The sequence below is a fragment of the Hypanus sabinus genome, chromosome 5 (assembly GCF_030144855.1).
Source record: "Hypanus sabinus isolate sHypSab1 chromosome 5, sHypSab1.hap1, whole genome shotgun sequence".
In the NCBI taxonomy this organism is placed as follows: Eukaryota; Metazoa; Chordata; class Chondrichthyes; order Myliobatiformes; family Dasyatidae; genus Hypanus; species Hypanus sabinus.
The window spans coordinates 55,102,176-55,121,779 of record NC_082710.1 but is presented as its reverse complement, the minus strand read 5'-3'; the positions used below and the strand labels follow the sequence as shown (position 1 = coordinate 55,121,779).

Genomic DNA, 19,604 nt, shown 5'->3' with positions numbered 1-19,604 from the left:
ATTTGTAGATGTCTGTTAAAATGAACCCATACCCAGAGGCAGTCTGTATATGTAAATCCTGAGAATATGTAACTTGGCTATAATTAGCAGTGACTTCCCCAGTTCCCAGTAATTTTCTGTGCTAAATGACAATGTGCAATTGAACCTTAAGTTTAACCACATTAAGGTAAACCTCACAATAGAATGATCAACAACTTCAGAGGAAGGATAGGAACATAATTAAATTGTTAAAGTTTGAAAAGGAAATTAATTTTAAAATGTATAAACTTATCTGATACATTATTTCTTATTTGTGTGGTTTCTTCAGTAAAGTATGCTTAAAAGAAAACTTTAAAAATGTCAGCAAAATTTTTGATGGAAATATTCAGTCCCTGAATGTACTTGTGGTTTAATAAGTGATGATGCAATATGTTGTAAGACCCACTGATAGATAATAACAATTTAAAGATAATCTGTTATTTTCTGTAGAACAAAATTCACCATATTAATTTCATTAGAATTAAACTGAAGTAGTTTCTAACTCCGTTTGGAATGGATGATATATTTTGCAAACTCATTCAAGGATATTGGATTTGCTTCATTCGGTCACAACACTACATCCAAGGGTAACCGTGGAGTCTGAGTGCAATCAAAACGATGTATCATTGAAACTAGGGGATAGTCTCCCTAGTTTATCATTATTTTCCACAGTAGGAGAAGATTTGTTGCAGGAATTCTGAATTTATCCGTCATGGTAGGAAAGGGTAACATTTATCCTGCAGGCTTGGCCTTTCAAGTGGTCCACAATTTTTACTCCCTTTCATTTGGACAGAAACCGAAGAGAGATGAAACTCCATAAAAGAGAGGCTGACCTCAGAAGGGAAATAATCCTGTCACAAATGCCTGCTTAGATTGAATACAAGCTTTGATCAATTATTTTGGAATATATTTGGAAGTTTTTGGGGGGCTCTTGAAGTGGAATTCTGAAATACGGGATTGTCTAAAGCAGGATTGACTACCTTACTGTAATGGTAACAGCTATTACTGTGAAGCAGCATCCATTTCATCGGACAGTACAATGATTTGTGTGGTTAGTCAATTGGTAATAATAAGCTGGAGTTTGTATAGTTTGGTTTGTGTCACAACCCTCATCGAACTCTGTCAGTCATATTGCTGCTGACCACCAACTATCCACAAATACCAATCCCATTTTCCAGTCGTTGGCCCGTGATTCAGGTGCTTGACTTGATACTTAATATCATCAGAGCAGCTGTCCCAATCACCCCTAAAGCAATAAATTCCAGAGAACTGCCATTTTCTGAGTGAAAAATTTCTTCCTCAGAATCCTGTAAGCCTCCCACCCTCATCTTAAACCTATGCCCTATGATTGTATACACCTCTGTTCTTAGGGGAAATGTTTCTCCAAATCTGCACCGCCTCCTAATTTTGTAACCTTGGGCAGATCCCTCAGCCTCCTCTTCTGCATGGAAAAGAAATCCAGTCACACCTCATAACTGAAATTTCTATCCCAGGTAAATCTCCTCTGCAACCCCTCCAGCACAATCACATCCTTCAGATAGGGTTGCGACCAGATCTGCACGCAGTACCCAAGCTGCGTCTTAATCATTGTCTTCTGTGGTTGTATCATAACTTCCCTGCTCTTGTATTCTCTGAAGATAGGTATTCCATATACCTTCTTAACCATTTATCTTCCTGTGCTGTCACCTTCTGGGATCCTTGGAAATACATACCAAAAGTCACTTTGTCCCTCAGTATGCCCTAGGACCCTCCCATTGATTGTGCATCTCCCAGCTTTATTAGTCCTCCTGAAATGCATTACCTCGTACTTATGGGGATTAGGTTCCATCAACCAGCACTCTGCCCAAATGATTAATTCTTCAGTATTGTCCTGTAGCTAAATCCAGACTCCCCGTGGAATCATCAATTTTTGTGTCATCTGCAAAGTACTAATCATACCGGCTACATTCACATCCATATTGTTAATTTATAAGTTTGCAATTCCTGTGGTGCACTGTAATTTCCAATCTAACATCATCCTCTGCCTCCGAGTACCAGACCAATTTTGGAAACGTTTTAATAACTTGCCATTTATTCCATGAGCTTTAACCTTTTGGACCAGTATGCCATGTAAGATCTTGCCAAAGGCTTTGCTGGAGTGCAATTAGACTGCATTGCTTTCATCAATACACTATATTATCTATTTGAAGAATTTCATCTTCACAAAGCTGGGCTAACCAGCTTTAATTACTGCTTGATTGAGATGTCTTAAATGGCAACCACTCGTTTTGAACCATGCCTCCAATTACAGACTCCATCGCAAGAGAAAAGAAATGCCACTCAAGAACTTTGATAGCCATGGGTGAGATGCCAGAACACTGGAGAGTGGCCAGTGTTGTATTTATAAGAAAGCTACAGGCAAAATAGATTAATATTTTGCAATATATTAATATTAAAGTGAGTGAAAAAAGATTTAGCAAGGACCTGAGGGGCAACTTTTCAAGCAAAGTGTGGTGGGTAGATGGAAGCAGCTGCCAGAGGAAGTGGTAGAGGTGGGTATGTTGTGACACTTAAAATGTATTTGGACAGTTACGTGGAGAGGAAAGGTTTGAATTGACAGGGGCCAAATAGGGCTAGTACAGTTCGGCAGCTTTGCATTGAAGAGTTGGGATGAAGAGCCTATTTCCATGCCGTACAGGTCTATGACTCTAACCTTCAGCATCTTGCATGTGTCAGTCAAGTTCCTCCCTCTTCTGAACTTCATTTGCAATATAAGCCTAGCCCGTGGAAGCTATTCTCATTAAAAAACACACCTACTTTGAAGTATTATTCTAGTACACTTTCTCTTGACTATCTCCAAAAAATTAGCATTCTGTCTTTAAGGATCAAGTAACAAGAATAACTTTTTTCACCATATACATTTACAAGTATTAGGAAAGTGTTGTGTCACATTGGTGCTACATGCAACAAGAAACAGCAACAGTCAATAATTATACAGAATAAAGAATTATGTAAAAATAAAGTCAGAAGGACAGATATGGAATAAAATCAGCATAAATATCAGCATGTACAACATTATAAAAAGTGGTTTAAAGTGTTCACAAACAGTTAGTGGCACAATGTTGTCAGTAGATGGTGCTGCTGCCAGGGACTCAGGTTGAACCCTGACCTCAGGAACTGTTTGTGTGGAGTCTGCATGCTTGCTCTGTGTCTGTGTGGGTTTCCTTTGGTACGCTGGCCCTGGTTGCATTCTCCAGCTCACTGATGGAGCTGGGCGTGATGCATCAACAAGGCATTTTTAAGTGGATGTAACGAATGTTGTTCCATTTATTTAACAGATTCAAAGTACACTTATTATCAAAGTATGTATACTGTATACAGCCTTGAGATTCACCTTCGTGCAGACAGCCACACAACAAGGAAAAACAATAGAACCCATTTTTAAAAAACCCGACACGCCAAGGTCAGGGCACTCGTCTGAGTGCTACTGGTCCCATATAACCCAGTACTACTTGTCGCATGGTCGGGTGGTCGGCGACTAAACCGGCTGCCCCACCAGGCTTTCCTTGTGAGGAGGGTGGCTAGACACCCTGCAGGATGAAAAACAAGACCTGTCAATGGGCGATGAACTCTCTCGTAGGGTCAACGGTCATCTAGCAAACCCGTGCCATGAAGCGCAGAAAGGGCATCCCTTGCATCGAAGCTCGGTCTGCCCATTCACTGCCACAGAACTTCCCCCAGCCGTCTTCGACCCTACCATGCTGCTGGATCCGGGAGAGGATGTCGAGTGGGTGGGTCTGGACCTGTGCAACCCCCTACTCCCCTAAAATCATTCACGCACAGGCTGTTCCCTTCTGAAGAGTGGGGTCAACCCCACTGACTGAAAGGAGCCATCATCACCCTATGGGATGGATAGCCAGAGAGAGAGAGACATGCCAAGGACCACCAAACCCTCAGTAAGTGAAAAAAAGAACGAACTGTGCAAACAATTTTTAAAAAAGTAAACAAATAACATACAAAAGATTAACCACAGAGTCCCTGAGAGTGAGTTCACAGCCACGGAGCCAGTTCAGTGCTGAGGCAAGTGAGACCGGACCAGGAGCCAGGGCTGCAGGCCGCAGCCACAGAGCCAGTTCAGTACTGAGGCAGGTGAGACCGGTCCAGGAGCCCGGTAACTGCAGGCCACAGCCACGGAGCCAGTTTAGTGCTGAGGCAAGTGAGACGGGTCCAGGAGCCTGGTGGCTGCAGGCCGCAGCCATGGAGCCAGTTTAGTGCTGAGGCAGGTGAGACCGGACCAGGAGCCAGGGCTGCAGGCCGCAGCCACAGAGTCATTTCAGTACTGAGGCAGGTGAGAGGGGTCCAGGAGCCCGGTAACTGCAGGCCACAGCCACGGAGCCAGTTTAGTGCTGAGGCAAGTGAGACGGGTCCAGGAGCCTGGTGGCTGCAGGCCGCAGCCATGGAGCCAGTTTAGTGCTGAGGCAGGTGAGACCGGACCAGGAGCCAGGGCTGCAGGCCGCAGCCACAGAGCCAGTTCAGTACTGAGGCAGGTGAGAGGGGTCCAGGAGCCCGGTAACTGCAGGCCACAGCCACGGAGCCAGTTTAGTGCTGAGGCAAGTGAGACAGGTCCAGGAGCCTGGTGGCTGCAGGCCGCAGCCATGGAGTCATTTCAGTGCTGAGGTTTCATTCCATCAGAAGGCTTAATGGCCATTATATGTAATATTGTGACGAGAGATTTAGTGAGTTTGAGCATTCATTATCCCCATTTTGTCTGGGATTGGGTGTTTGCTGGACCCATATTTAAGATTAGGGCTCGTATGCTGTCACGTTACAGAAGTAAAATGAAGAAGAACGTTTGATGGTAGGCAATTTTCTTCAGTCTCCGTCAATTGATAAGAGTTAAAGTCTTTTGTAAGATTGAAAAAGGCATTGCTTACAGGTTAATGCTGTTTCTTACATTGTTCTTTTGGGAGTTACCCTGCAATGAAAATCTCTTGAGGAATAAGATCCATACTGTGATTCGAAGGGTAGCTCTTTGGTCACTGGAGGCAAGTGATTAAGGAGGTCCTACCAGCTGACTTTCCTTGTGGCACATAGCTGAGGATCTTTTTGTATTACCGAAACTGGATGGTCTCCATTTTTGTTCATCTGTGGCGTTAGTGAGAACTAGGTATACTGTTATAAAGCTATATTAACTATACTTCTGGTACATTGTGGTAAGTGGTATTGTAAAGGATTAATCTTTGTGTGTGCGCCGAATGTCTTCACCACCACGGCCTTGAGCGTACGTGACTGGCTACAGGAGCTTCCATTGTAACCATGGGAATGCAACAGTGAGAACATGAAAGTTAGATGAACACAGGACTCACGAAGAGTGGTGATGAGTGATGATTGGTTCGTTGGTTTCAGCAGGTGCTATTGAATTGGTCCACTTACTGCAGCATTTTGTATCATTGGAATGAGTACAAAAGTAGAGCGGTCACCGATGGGCTGGTCACAAATGGCATTGCGCATTGAGTGAGGGGTGTGCTGCAGTGAGAGGGGCCTGTGCAGATGCAGAGAAGTTTTTTAATGCTTGTTGTTCTGTCCTGATTAGCTAAGTTTTGGAGTTCTAAATAGATCATTGGAATCTGTTTTTTTTGCCTTACTGAGCCAGGTCTGCAATTGGTGTAACGTAATATTTGTGCATGATACATTGGTCCTAATCTGATCCATTCCTTTCTTCCTCACTTGTTAATTTGGTTTCTTCATAGACATTTTTATTTATATATTTATTTTGATATAGCACAGAATAGGCCCTTCTGGTCCTTCAAGCCATGACACCCAACAATACCTGATTTAATCCTAGCCTAAACATGGGACAATTTACAAGGACCAATTAACCTACCAACTGGTACATCTTTGGACTGTGGGAGGAAACCCACCTGGTCACAGGAAGAACGTACAAACTCCTTACAGACAGCGGTGCAAATTGAACCAGGGTCGCTGGTACTGTTAAGTATTGTGCTAACCGCTATGCTACTGTGCTGTCCTCAATTCATGCTGTCTCATTTAACTAGCTTTTCTTTTTCAGTCACTTTGTGGTAGTGAATTCCACTGTCTAATTATACTGGATAAAGAAGTTTCTCCTGAATCCTTCATTGAATTTACAGCTGATTGTTTTGTATTTATCACCATTAAATTTGATTTCCCTTAGAGGAAACATTTTCATAATCTCGGAGGCTTCTATTGAGCTGCCTCTGAACCTTCTCTTCCTTGCAGTAATTTCTCAATTATGCATTTTGTACCTAAATTGAAGCTGACTGCAAAACTTCACAAGGATTTTGTTTTTGCACTTGCAAATACTGTTTTGACTCTGCAGCTACATCAGCTGAGTAAGGATGTACTAACTCGTGCACAGAAATAAATATCCCAAATCATCCATGAAATCAGAATTACATGAGGAAATGATTACAGAAGTACAACTATTGTTGGCAAAGAGAACATTTGTACACTATAGTTGGCTGTGAGAAGGCAAAGGAAATAGTTTTCACTGTTGTTAAGATTGTGTATTAGTAAGAACTTCAGAATATGACTGGAGTCACGTCACAGGTTCCAATGAGAGGTGATGTTGGTGTTCTGATATGAGCTTGCTTTCTTTCAGGAAATGGTGTTTGTGTGTTCAAATGTTCCATAAACCGGGAGACGGAAAGCTGTCAGGTGGGAAAACAGGCCTTCCTCATTACGGTGGGATGCACCAGTGTGTTACTTCAGTTTAATTTGTTGAATGGTGAGTATGTGATGGAGAGCTTGTGTACCTTCTAATGGATGACTTTCTATAAATTGTTCAGCACGCTTTCTAGGATTTGCTGTGAAATCGTCAGTTTGGATTGAAGCTTGACTCTTAGAATTGGTGCTGTGGCAGTTTACGGAATCATGGGACCCAAAACAATTTGTAATTAAAAAGCAGAGTAATACAGACTTCTTAGATTGTTTCCTCCTCAATATAAATGGACAAATCCTAACTAACAATCAGGAGCAGGTTTAATACCACTGCTATATGTTTTGCAGCAAAGGTATGGCCCAATACATTTTTAAAAAACTACAAATTACAGTAAGACATACACGTGCACACACGCACACACACACACACACACACACACGAGAGTACGGTGCAAAAATTTTAGGCATATGTAAAAACTTCTGTAAAGTGAAGATGCTTTAGAAGTTTCTAAATATTGAAAAAATTACTGTAAAGAGCAGTAAACCCTAAAAAGCCATCACAGTAGCGTAGTTGTTAGCACAAAACTTTACAGTACAGGGTCCTTCTACACCCGTTTCTGTTTGTTAATCAGATAAGTTCATTCAACTCATTATCTCATTGATCATTAGCATCCTGTTATCTGTGTGTCATCATACACTGTACCTATAAAGTAATCAAGTTTTTAGATGAAAACCGGTCTATTATTTAATATGCAAACACGAGGAAATCTGCAGATGCTGGAAATTCAAACAACAACACACACAAAATGCTGGTAGAACACGGCAGGCTAGGCAGCATCTATAGGGAGAAGCACTGTCGATGTTTTGGGCCGAGACCCTTCGAAGGGTCATCGACAGTGCTTCTCCCTATAGATGCTGCCTAGCCTGCTGTGTTCTACCAGCATTTTGTGTGTGTTGTTGTTCTATTATTTAATATATTACCTTCATTATATGTATGTATATGTATATATGTATATGTATGTATATATATACATGTTCCAAAAACATTGAGTGTGCAACTTTAGGCTCCTGCACCTCCTCCCTGATGGTGGCAATGAGAAGAGGGCATGTCTTGGCTGATGAGGGTCCCTAATGATGGATGCTGACTTTGCCTTTTGAAGATGTCCTCGATGCTGGGGAGGCTTGTGCCCCTGATGGAGCCGGCTGAATTTGAACTTGCTGCAGCTTTTTGTGTTCCTGTCCCTCTATATCAGACAGTGATGCAACCGGTCAGAATGCTCCTTATGGTGCATGTGTAAAAATTTGCTGGAGTCTTTGGTGATATACCAAATCCCCTCAAACTCTTAATGAAACATAGCCGCTATTGTATCTTCTTTGTAATTGCAACAAAATGTTGGGCCCAGGATAGGTCTTCAGAGATGTTGACACCCAGGAACTTGAACTCCTCACCCTTTCCATTGTTGATCCTTCATTGAGGGCGGGTGTGTGTTCCCCGACTTCACTTCCGGAAGTCCACAATCAACTTCTTGGTCTTATGGAATTAGAGACACCACTCAATTAGCTTATCTATCTCACTCCAGTATGCCTCCTCATCACTATCTGAGATACTGCCTACAACAGTTGTATCACTGACAAATTCGTAGGTGGTGTTGGAGCTCTGCCTAGCCACACAGTTGTGGGTTTAGAAGGAGTAGAGCAGTGGACTAATCACATGTCTTCAGATACACCGGTGTTGATTGTCAGCGAGGAGATGTTATTTCCTATCGGCATTGAGTGTGATCTCCCAATGAGGAAGTCAAAGATCCATTTGCAGATGAATGTACAGAGACAGAGGTCTTGAAGTTTTTTGGTTGTTACTGAGGGTATAATGGTGTTGAACTCTCAGATATAATCAATAAATAGTAGCCTGATGTAGGTCTTGCTTTTGTCCAGGTGGTCCAAGGCCTAGTGGAGAGTCAGTAAGATTGCATCCACTGTAGACCTATTCCGGTGGTAGGAAAATTGCAGATTGTCCAGATCCTTGCTCAGGCAGAAGTTGGTTCTGGCCATAACCAACCTCTCAAAGCACTTCCTCATGGTAGACGTGAGTGCAACTGAGCGACCGTCATTCACCCTGCACTGGTATGATTTTGAAGCGGGTGGGAACATCCGACCGCAGCAGTGAGAGATTGAAGGTGTCCTTGAACATTCCCACCAGTTGGCTGGCACACGGTTTCAGTGCCCTACCAAGTACACAATTGGGCCTGCGAGGGTTCACCCTCTTGAAAGATGTTCTGATGTTGGCTTCCGACATAGAGATCACAGGGGTCATCAGATGCTGCTGGGATTCACACAGCTGTAGTTTTATTCTTTCTTTCAAAGTATGCATAAAAAGCACTGAACTCAATCGGGCGATCTGGATTGCCGGTCTCGTACACCACAGATATAGCCCTCAGCAGACTGTGAATCACTTGGTTCACCCACCGCTTTTGGCTTGGGTATGTCTGGTATGTTCTCAAAACCACACACTCATCCACACAGGTCTTGATGAAGTCAGTGAAAACTGTGGCATATTCATTCAGATTTGAAGACGAATCCCTGAATATTGACCAGTCCACAGATTCAAAGCAGCCCTTTAAGTGCTTCTCTGCCTTCCCTACCTTACCTTCATGGTCCTCATCACTGATACTGCGGTCCTCAGCCTGGGAGTAGATGTACAGCCCGGTGATCAGATTTGCCGAAGTGCGACTGTCATCTCATTGGACTTATGGCTGGGAGAGAAATATGGGACAACACCTGGAGCAACAGATCCAGATTAGGGTGGATGGGACCAGGTAGAATAAAGTTTGGCATGGACTAGATGGGCTGAAGGACAAGCTTCTGTCTGTGTGTCATGCTGAATGACAGCCAAGAGAATTCCATGACCAAGGTTGGCCAATTGTTGATGCTTCTTTCTGGTGCATTATTTATGTTTTTTGATCAGGAGCAATGTTGGTATACTTTTATACCATTTTGCATGATCTTATTATTCTAGCTAATTTATTGAGAAAATTTTTTCTGAATCACTGAATCTACGTCATATTTTTGTTTGTGCTCCTTGGTAGAACAGATGCACACCAGCCTGCTTTTCTTACCTATTCCCTTCAATTTTCCTAGGTTTCTTTTCAAATGCTTCATTAGTTTTCTTCCAAAATAGTATCATAGTGCAATGCAGATTTTAAATGTCCATATCTCTACAGCTCTGGTGAACCCAGTTCTTCCAGTTCTTGACATCCTGAGTTATCCACTTTGTCCAGTTAGAGTGCCTTGTAAAAGTATTCAGCCCCCAACCCTTTGTTCATATGAATGAGTAACACACCAAAGATTTTGATCAATTATAACTGAGAATTTAGATTTGTACACCAGTCGCTGCTTTTTTTTCCCCACAATAGAGCCCAAATACAGGGAAAATTGTAAGCGTGAAGAACTAAAAATTCAGAAACTGAAATGTCAGTAGTTTAAAAGTTTTTATTCCCCTCTGCTTACTACTTAGTTGAACCACCTCCCGCAGACATTACAGCCAGTAGTCTTTTTGGATCAAAATCAAATCAAATCAAGTTTAATTATCATTCAGATAATTAATGGATACATTTGTTTGAGACAGTATTCCTCTGGGGCCCAGGTGCATAGCATACATTCAAAATAGCGAGAGAGAAAAAACACACATTCTTACGCAAGAAATCACGTGTATAGTCCAAGTCCCTGGGTGACATGCAAATTGATGGTACAGCTCCTGGCAATCCAGCTTGTCCTTCTAACTGTTGAATACTGGAGGACAGCACTTATGGGAGAGGCCAGCTCCCATCCGAGCACAGACTCCATGCTATACTGCCTCCGGCGTCATCCCGCCTGGACTGCAGCAGCAGGCAAGCCCACTTGAGGCCTTGTCCTTGCTACAGCTGAGGCCACGCTGTTGCCTCGTCACCTGTCAATCCACCGAGCAAGGGGAACAGACCTGCAGCATCTCACATTATCAATGTCCAACATGGTCTTGCGATTGAAAGGGAAACGTCCAAGGCAGGCACTTACGGTTACACTGCACGCTGCTTTCGTACAGCAACTCCGATATCTTCGAGTAGCCAGCAGCAGCTCAGTCTGCACCCAGGTCTCTCCGAACCCTCTCTGGCCTTCTTCTCCCGGCCGAGCACCAGCTTCTCCTCTCCCACCCGACTGCTGGCTTCTTCTTGTCCTGGCCTGCCTGCCGGCTCCTTCAACACCCAGGCTGGTGGCTCCAAACAACGACCAGATCACCGATGCGGTAGACCTGCTGTACCCATTGTTCTTGGAGACCAGTACAGTCTTACGATCATACAAAAAACACATCTTAAAAAGAAAAGTGCAGCTTTGGTTGGCTTCAAGAGGCCCTGCATTTGAACGCACCTCCATCTTACCGGATCAGTCTCTATCAGCTTTGCACGACATGAAGGAGCAAGATTTGCCAATTCCTCCTTGCAAAATTGCTCAAGCTGTGCCAATTTAGAAAGGGACTGGTGGTGGACAGCAATTTTGAAGTCTTGCCAGAGATTTACAATCGGGTTAAAGTCAGGACCCTGACTGGGCCACTCAAGGACATCACTTTTCTTCATTTTAAGCTACTCCGTGGTTGCTCTGGCAGTGTGCTTTAGGCCATTGTCCTGCTGAAAGATGAACTTCCTTCCCAGTTTAAGCTTTCTGGCAGAGGCAAGCAGGTTTTTTATCCATGTTCTCTCTGTATTTAGCAGCTTTCATCTTCCCATCAATCCTGACCAGGTTTCCAGTTCGTACTGCTGAAAAGCATCCCATTGCATGATGCTACCTTCACCATACTTCACAGTAGGGATGGCGTTACCTGGCTGAAGTGCAGTATTAAATTTATGCTACATGTACTGCTTAGTGTTGAGGCCAAAAAAATTCCACTTTAGTCTCATCCGATCACAAGACCTTCTTCCACATCTTTGCAGTACCTTTTAAGAGATGCTTTACAAAATCCTTACCGGCAAGCATATGCTTCTTTTTAGCCAGGGCTTATTCCTTGCCACTCTTCCAAAAATACCCTTTTTCTACAAAGCCTTAGAGATTCTGGACCCATGAATTTCATCTCCAGTTGGAGCCACTGACTTCTGTGGCTGACTCAGAGTGGCGGTTAGCATCGTGGTAGCCTCTCCTACAAGTGCCATTCATCTCTGGGGGCCGAGTTTAGAGAGGCGGTCCTAGCGGGGCAAAATGGATGTGGTTTCATATTCTTTCCACTTTTTCACCACGAACTGCACTGAGCTCTGAAGTACAGTATGCTTAGTGTCTTTGAGATGATCTTGCAAACTTCCCCAGATTTCTGCTTCCCTATTATCATTTATCATTTCTCTCATTTCTCTGACTTGTCCTGAATGCTCTTTTGTCTTCATTTTGGTTTGCTCTGAAGAAAGTCTACCATACTGTTGGGCCTTACAGAGAGAGGGAGTATTTATTCTTATGGATTCATTGAAAATAGGTGATGCTCCATCTTTTTTACATCAACAAACAGGGTGAGTTGGTAAGGTAATTGCACCTGAGAAAAGTTAGCTTAGTAATTACAGAGGGGATGAATACTTTTTCAGTCTCACAATTTTGGTTTTTAATTTTTCATAAATTGTTGACAGGTTTTGGAATTTTATTTTTGATTTGACATGATGCACTATGTTTTTTAGTTAGCTCAAAAATCCCACTTCAGTATATTTTAAAATTAGAAAAAGAGCCAGTAAAGTGTGAAAGTATGTATGGGGTTGAATATTTTTTCAAGGCACAGTATGTTCACTTAGATTGAATACTTGCTGGTTCAGACATCATTTCAGCAGCGTAAGTAAATTACTGCAAACATCTGAGGCCAGCTAAGTAGTTTTCTTCATTTGAATTGCACCACAATTGCTTATAAATGAGCTTTCACAGGAAACAATGTAAAGATCGGTGCATCATTAATCTAGATCAGAAACACTATATCAGCTGTGTCATGTAGTGCTGTCAGGAGGGTATTTCAAAGAAATTGGCGTTTTGTTAGCTTGGAACGTTTTTATCTATTCTCTTTGTTTAGAATGTCCTAACATATTTTCACAGACACGTTTATTGTCTTGTTTTCAGAGTTCCTTACCTTTTACAATTCTTTAAAGACCTTTAGAAGGTCCAATAAAGCTCCCTCAGCATTCAGCCAAAGAACAGAAGATGCTTCTGCAACGCAGTACTTCCAGGTAGGAACCAGTCAGCTTCGTCATTGACCATTCCTTCTCAGTGACTGAACCAGATGCCTAGAAGTTTGATTTCACTCATACTTGGTGTGCTAAATGAGCCATGTTTTGCCTTGACACCATATCCAGATACCACCAAAAAACCAGTGGAATTTCAAAGTTCCAAATAAACTTCAATATCCTTTAAAAAGTTTGTTTTATAATTTCCCCCATTTTAATAATGCTGTTAAAACTCGATTTAAATGACTAAGCAATTTGACTTGGAAGTTAAATAATAGTGGTGGGTGAAACCCTGGAGGGACTCAGATGGAGGTCTGCGAACACATGGAGTGAGCTGATCACCCTGTATCAATTGTTACAATTCATTGTCCATGGTAACAAGGGGAATGAAAAGTTAAGTACACTGATGATTCAAATTAAGTTAACGGCCAGCAATGACATTTTTAATACTTTGGAGTGGGGGACAGAAGTGGTGGTGATGTTCTAAAACAGATGGAAATGATGTCCCAGTGGATGTCAATGATAATTCATTACTTTTTATTTAGAAGATCATGGGTCTTGATCTTTTAAATGAATTTTTTGTCAGAGTTAATTAAGGGCCACATTGCACATTGAGAAAGGTATCACACGCATGAATGTACAATGAATCCACACCTGCCTAGGGTAAAATTGCAGCAGGGGACAACCCATCCAATTTTCCAGTAAGCAACTGATCAAATGGTTACAAACACTTCAAAGCATGTGCAGAGTGCACTTCTGGCAGCTATTTTTATATGTATAATTTGTGCAATTGTGTCCAGTTCCAAGGCAAGGAAGTTTAGTGGGCATTACATCAGTTTACTAACTTAAAGAAAAAGAGGATGAGGCCAGAATGATTCCACATATAAGTTTATTATTTCAGAACGGGAGTCGGTCCCTTGTCCTCTCAAATCGGCCCTGCCATTCCTGTCTGTCTGCACACTATTCATATTTCACACCATTGCTTATCTTATATTTATCTGCTTTCAGCTCACAAAAGAAAATGAAAGGAGAATCGTTGAATATTTGAGGCAGAGAATTTCAAAAATTCACAAGTACCCGAGAGAGTGCTTGGCTTCATCTCTGCCTTAAAGGGGAAACCTCTTACTTTTAAATAATGACCATTAGTTCTAGGTTATTCCGCACGTATAAACATCCTCTCCACAGAATTGATTCCTGCGCCATTCCATTGATTATCAATCTGAAAATGATCTATCTATCTCGACTGTTCTGTTAATTAGCCACTCCTCTATCCACACCAACTCTACATTTCTTATGTAGTAAACTTTTTTTAGTGATACTTTATCAAAAATTTCATACCTTGTTTCATTGTAAACAAGGACAGAAAATGCTGGAAGCTCCGCAGGTCAGGGCTGACGCTGTGGGAAGAGAGACGGCATTTTTTTTTTATTTTCGCATCCTGTTTGGTGCATCTTTAAACATACCCAGCAAATTGTCAAAACACAATTTCCCTTTATAAAACTGTGTTAAATCAGTGTGGTGTTTTTTATCGTTTTCTAATTATCCTGCTATTTAACTCAGTAATAGATTTCAGCACTTGCCCACAGTACAGGTTCTGTCTCACCAATCTAACACCATTCTGTCTCACAAACTTCTATATTACAAATTTTAGCATATACCCAGGAGGAATCAAATGTAACTTCCCTTGCTCTCATTCTGCATATCCCATTGCAGAATCACAGTTTCCTTGTCACAAGTGCTCTTCCACCTATCATTTTCAAACTTGGAAACCATGTATTTTGTATGCCTCATTCAAGTAATTAATGTACGTGATAAATAATTAAGCGTCAAGAACTGATCCCTGGCATATTGCACTAGTTAAATCCTTCTAGCCTGCAAAGGGCCCATTTATTCCAGCTCTTCTTGTCTTTATGTGACAAAATAGGTGACTTCTCCAGAATCCAATGAATCTTGGTTGATTATAACTCTATTCTTAGTGCATCCACTTTCTTTTAGGACTCTCGGATGTAGCCCATTAAGTCCAGGAAACCCATCAATCTTCAGCCCCATTAGTTTGCCTAGTACTTTTTTCCTCCAGTGATACATATTTGTTTATGTATCCCCATAATTGTCTGTTGTTATTGGTCTAAATGAAAATTAATACTTGGAATTTCAAACTTCCCAGTTTTCTCATTATCCACAGCTGGAATCAGAGTTTTTTTAAGCTTTCTTCCCTAACTGTAAAACTCTTGCTAAATGCTGTATGTCATTTACTTTTTTACACTCATACTCATCTTTTTTCTATTATTTTTTATTCATACTTTTGATTTCTAAAAAGATATCCCGGTCCTCTGATCTATTACTAATCTGTACAAAATTCAAAATCCTTTTTAATTTGATACTTCTGTGTCCTTTTAATTGATACCATCCTTAATTTCACCAGAACTGCTATCTTCTACTTAGGCTTGGGTTTTCTCCCGTGATGGATAACAAATGAAACTGCAGATCCTGGAATCTGAACAAACAGGAAGGGTCCCTGACCCCAAATGTTGGTTAGTGTCTCTTTCCACTGATGCTGCTTGACTACTTTATTTCAGCATATTTGTTTTAGCTTTTAAATGTTCTCCCCTTTTGACTTACCAAGAGAAGCACGGAGAATTGAGTAGGGAAGAAATTAAGTTCTGGATTATCAAAGGTTCAGTGTTTAAGTTGCCTATCAAAAGCAAAATTAAAGCTGCACAGTTCACCACATAAGATTGGGCACACAAATGAATTTTTCAAATTTATGATTTCATGCACATTGCATCCTATTCATAATGCCCAAGCAAAATGCATTTCATGAAAAGCATTGAAATTTGTGGTTTGTTGTAACATTGGGTTAGGCATCTGGGAGCAGTAAGGATCTGAAATGTTAACAGCTTGTTTTTCTACCTGGACTGCTGAATATTTAAGATGTTTCCTATTTTTATTTAAGCAGAGCTATGTTACCTATTGTTAGATCTAATTATAACATTTACATGATTATGACAAAGTTCTGGATATGATTGCAATATCCAAATATAATTAAATTTCTTTTAGATCCTTGGAGAAATATTTCCCCGTCTCATTCTGCTGTCTTTAATGCAGGATAAATGCTTGAGGGTTTGAAATGAAAATAACAATCATTTCTTTTAAATTCCATGTGGAGATTGGAAGCCTAAAGCAGCAAAAATTTAAGCACTTGCTTTCCAGAAAGTTAAACCATTTACAGTAAATTTCTGTGATGGTCTGTGGGTGTGATATGGAATCGAATTTGTTAGATCTTTTACTGGAAAAGGTTGCTGTATTCAGTGTTGAATGTTTTGTAATGCTCAAATGATCCTTCTTGTCGGCACTGTCCCAAGACAAAAATGCATCATACTGAAAACTGAAAATCTACATCTCTCCTCTGTCAGCAATATTCCTAAACAGATCAAGTTGTTGTGCTGTAATGTAAGAGGGGAGCTGCCTTGATTTATGATGTGCTCAGGGTCTGATCTCTCTCCTTGGCATCTGTATCCATCATCAAGTCAACAATTGGTGAAAACAGGTGATTTCAGCACAGTGTTCAGATTACACCACAGCAGTCCCATTGTTATAAAAAATAAGATACTGGATACATTAGCTCTTCACTAAAGTCAAATGTTTGTGTTTTCCATTTAGTTTTATGGCAGCCTATCACAACAGCAGAACATGATGCAGGATTATATAAGAACTGCCACTTATCAAAGAGCAATACTGCAGAATCATGTTGATTTTAAGGATAAGGTGAGTATTCAAAAGTTAGAGTTGGATGGAGTGGACAGCACTTAATCTCTTCATCATTAGCTTATGACATTTGACCCATCAATTTTCTTAATCCTAAATTTACTTTCAAATTCTGATCCGGTACAATTGCAAATGAGCAATAGCCTCCGCTAAAACCTAACTGCAAATTTGCTGCTTTACGTAATTATACTGTTTGTTTTAATGTTTATTCTAAGACTTGTTCGAGCAATAATTCACACCATTTGAAATGCTGGTGACGAGCATTCAGGTTGACATAGATCTTAACGTGCACATTTTGAAGTGAATAAGCTGTAAAATACTACGGAAAGTGAGCCTTCCACTTAGGGATCTTCCTTAAGTGGTTGCCGCAAGTCTTCATGGGCATTGAACAGATCTTGTACACTCAGTGCGCATTAGAGACTTTGTTTGTTCGGTCTGACAATGTAGAGTAAACAGATAAACGAGTTGCACGTGGATTTTGTGGAAGAAGGAAGTTCTGGGACTTCCACCAGTTCACGTGCCGTACATGTGGATGATCTGGGAGCAATTTGGTAACATTCCAGCCAGTGGTTTTCCACTAGAGCTGACAACCACACCGTTATGTGATAGAGTTTCCAAGCTTTGGATGTAGAACCATTTCTCATCCATCCCATTACCTGAAGGAGATAATCCTTTTCCCCCACTTCAACCTGAAAAAGCATATAATACTTGAGCAACAAACACAGAATACCTTGAAATGTTGGGACTTTGTTGCAGGAATTAGAAGCAAAGCCAATGATTTTCATCAATGTGCAAGGGGATGAGGGAACAAAATAATTCCTGCAATAGATCAGATTACAGGAGGGATTATGTGAGAAAAGAGGTGAAGTGCAAAGTAGGGAGGACAAGATAAAGATTAATTTGGACGTGGTAAAAGGGGAATAAAAAAAAACACTTGGAATTTTGTAGGTTTTCTTTTATCCATTAATCTAATCGAGAACTTGACACATGTTCTCCAGCAAGATTAACATGTTAAAGGAATATGGTGTAACTATCAGATAATTTAAACAAACTGTCTGAAAAATTAATCTCTGCTCCATATATTCTATACCAGCAGCCACCTGTTTTACTCCACTGCTGAAAGCTGATTCTTTTGAACTCAATGAAATGGAATTTTATGAACAGAAGCACAGGTTCCTTTGTGTTCTATGTCCAATGAATTTACAGGCAACTGTTCCTTCATGTACATGTCTATTCATGCCAAATATTGATAAAAGTACATAATTTTAATTCTATTAAATAAATTCTTCCATAAAGCTCTCCCTAACTGCATTCCTCATTGGTAAATGTGTATGTCTTGTGATTTTTCTACCGTAACTTGCCGCAGAAACCCATAGTTTAACATTATTATTTGTCGGTCATTGGCTGAGCTCAAAACCTGTAATTGGAGGGAGTTATATACCCATTTGAGTAACCCTGAAGGACTTATTCACATTGCATTAGCTTTTGTAAAGGGTGTTTGGAAGTTACTCAGCACACACTAAACTTTTAAACAATTGGGGAAAAAAAGGGTTCTGACTTTTTTTTATTTAAAGGTTGTTCTTGATGTTGGCTGTGGCTCCGGAATACTTTCATTCTTTGCAGTTCAAGCAGGAGCAAGGAGGGTCTATGCTGTGGAAGCCAGCACGATGTCAAAGTATGCAGAGGTATTGTACAGATATACTACATGGATTATGTATTAATACTTGCGCAGTTGACTTCTCATGATTTAACTGCTATTTTGTAATTGTCTTCAAAAGGCAAATTTAACAGAGGATCTTTTTAAATTTTTCAAAGGAAATATTTCTACAAATTCCCTTGCACTTGTTAGATTGGCTCTATGGTAATCTTTCATTTCTCAATCAGGATAGTATGAACCCCGTGCCCAATCTAGGCTTGAACCACATTTTTTTTTTGGATGTGATGTTAGCCTTATCTTCCTGTTCAGATGAATGCAAGGAAACTATTGGCAAAGAAGAACAAGGAATCTAGTTGGTTTTATGCAGGAAAGGCACTGACCTCATTAGCACCTGCGGTAGTTTGCAGTGCACAAACTGGTGCTAATTTTACATGCACAGAAATGAAGATTTCTTTTGGATAGCTATTTATTAGTATTTGCGTATGTGGAATTTCTCAAAGATGACAATGTGCCATATAAATGCAATCTCTAGTAAGCCTCCAGTGTGCCAAATATTTTTAGAGTATATAATTAAAAAAATGTTTTTTGGACCATAAGGCATAGGAGCAGAATTAGGCCATTTGACCTACCGAATCAGCTCTGCCGATCAATCATGTCTGATTTATTATCCCTCTCAATCTCATTCTCCCCATAAAGTTTGACACCTTACTAATCAAGAACCTATCAACCTCCACTTGAAATGTACTCAATGACTTGACCTCTGTGGCTGACTGTGACAATGATTTCCGCAGATTCACCGTCGTCTAGCTAAAGAAATTCCTCCTCATCTCAGTTCTAAAAGGATGGACCTGTTCTGAGTATAGGAAGCATTCTCTCCACACCCATTCTATCTAGGTCTTTCAATGACATCCAACTTCATTCTTCAAAATTCCAGCGAGTACAGGCCCAGAGCCATTAAACTCTATTTTCAATGTATAACTTCACTAGATCAAAGCATGAATCATTATATACCTTTGTTCTGATCTCTGCTTCTGAGCATTGCTAAGTTACCCGAGGTCTGGAGAAAGGAATATTGAGGTAATTGGAAGTACACAGATGTTTTGTGGCAGTAGGGTACATTACCGTCGTGTCTTCCAGTTAAAGTGAATAACTTGTCCAGAGTCAAATAAATGAGAAGATAAACAGTGCACTTAAGAGAATGACTGTGGAGCTTTCCAAAAGGGTCAGATGTGTGCCATCATGTGAATTTCTGCCAATGTCGTTGAAGAAAATTT

At 40.8% G+C, this 19,604-nt stretch overlaps 1 protein-coding gene across 3 annotated transcripts in view; it reads left to right on the top strand.

Moving 5' to 3' along the window:
* carm1l (coactivator-associated arginine methyltransferase 1, like) overlaps window positions 1-19,604 on the top strand; it is a 68,444-nt gene that overhangs the window by 18,543 nt on the left and 30,297 nt on the right. For all 3 annotated transcript variants that reach the window (XM_059969973.1, XM_059969972.1, XM_059969974.1), the window contains exons 2-5: window positions 6,638-6,763; window positions 12,805-12,911; window positions 16,569-16,673; window positions 18,248-18,358. In XM_059969973.1, coding sequence (XP_059825956.1) covers window positions 6,638-6,763; window positions 12,805-12,911; window positions 16,569-16,673; window positions 18,248-18,358 — 449 coding nt within the window. The remainder of the gene's footprint in view (window positions 1-6,637; window positions 6,764-12,804; window positions 12,912-16,568; window positions 16,674-18,247; window positions 18,359-19,604) is intronic.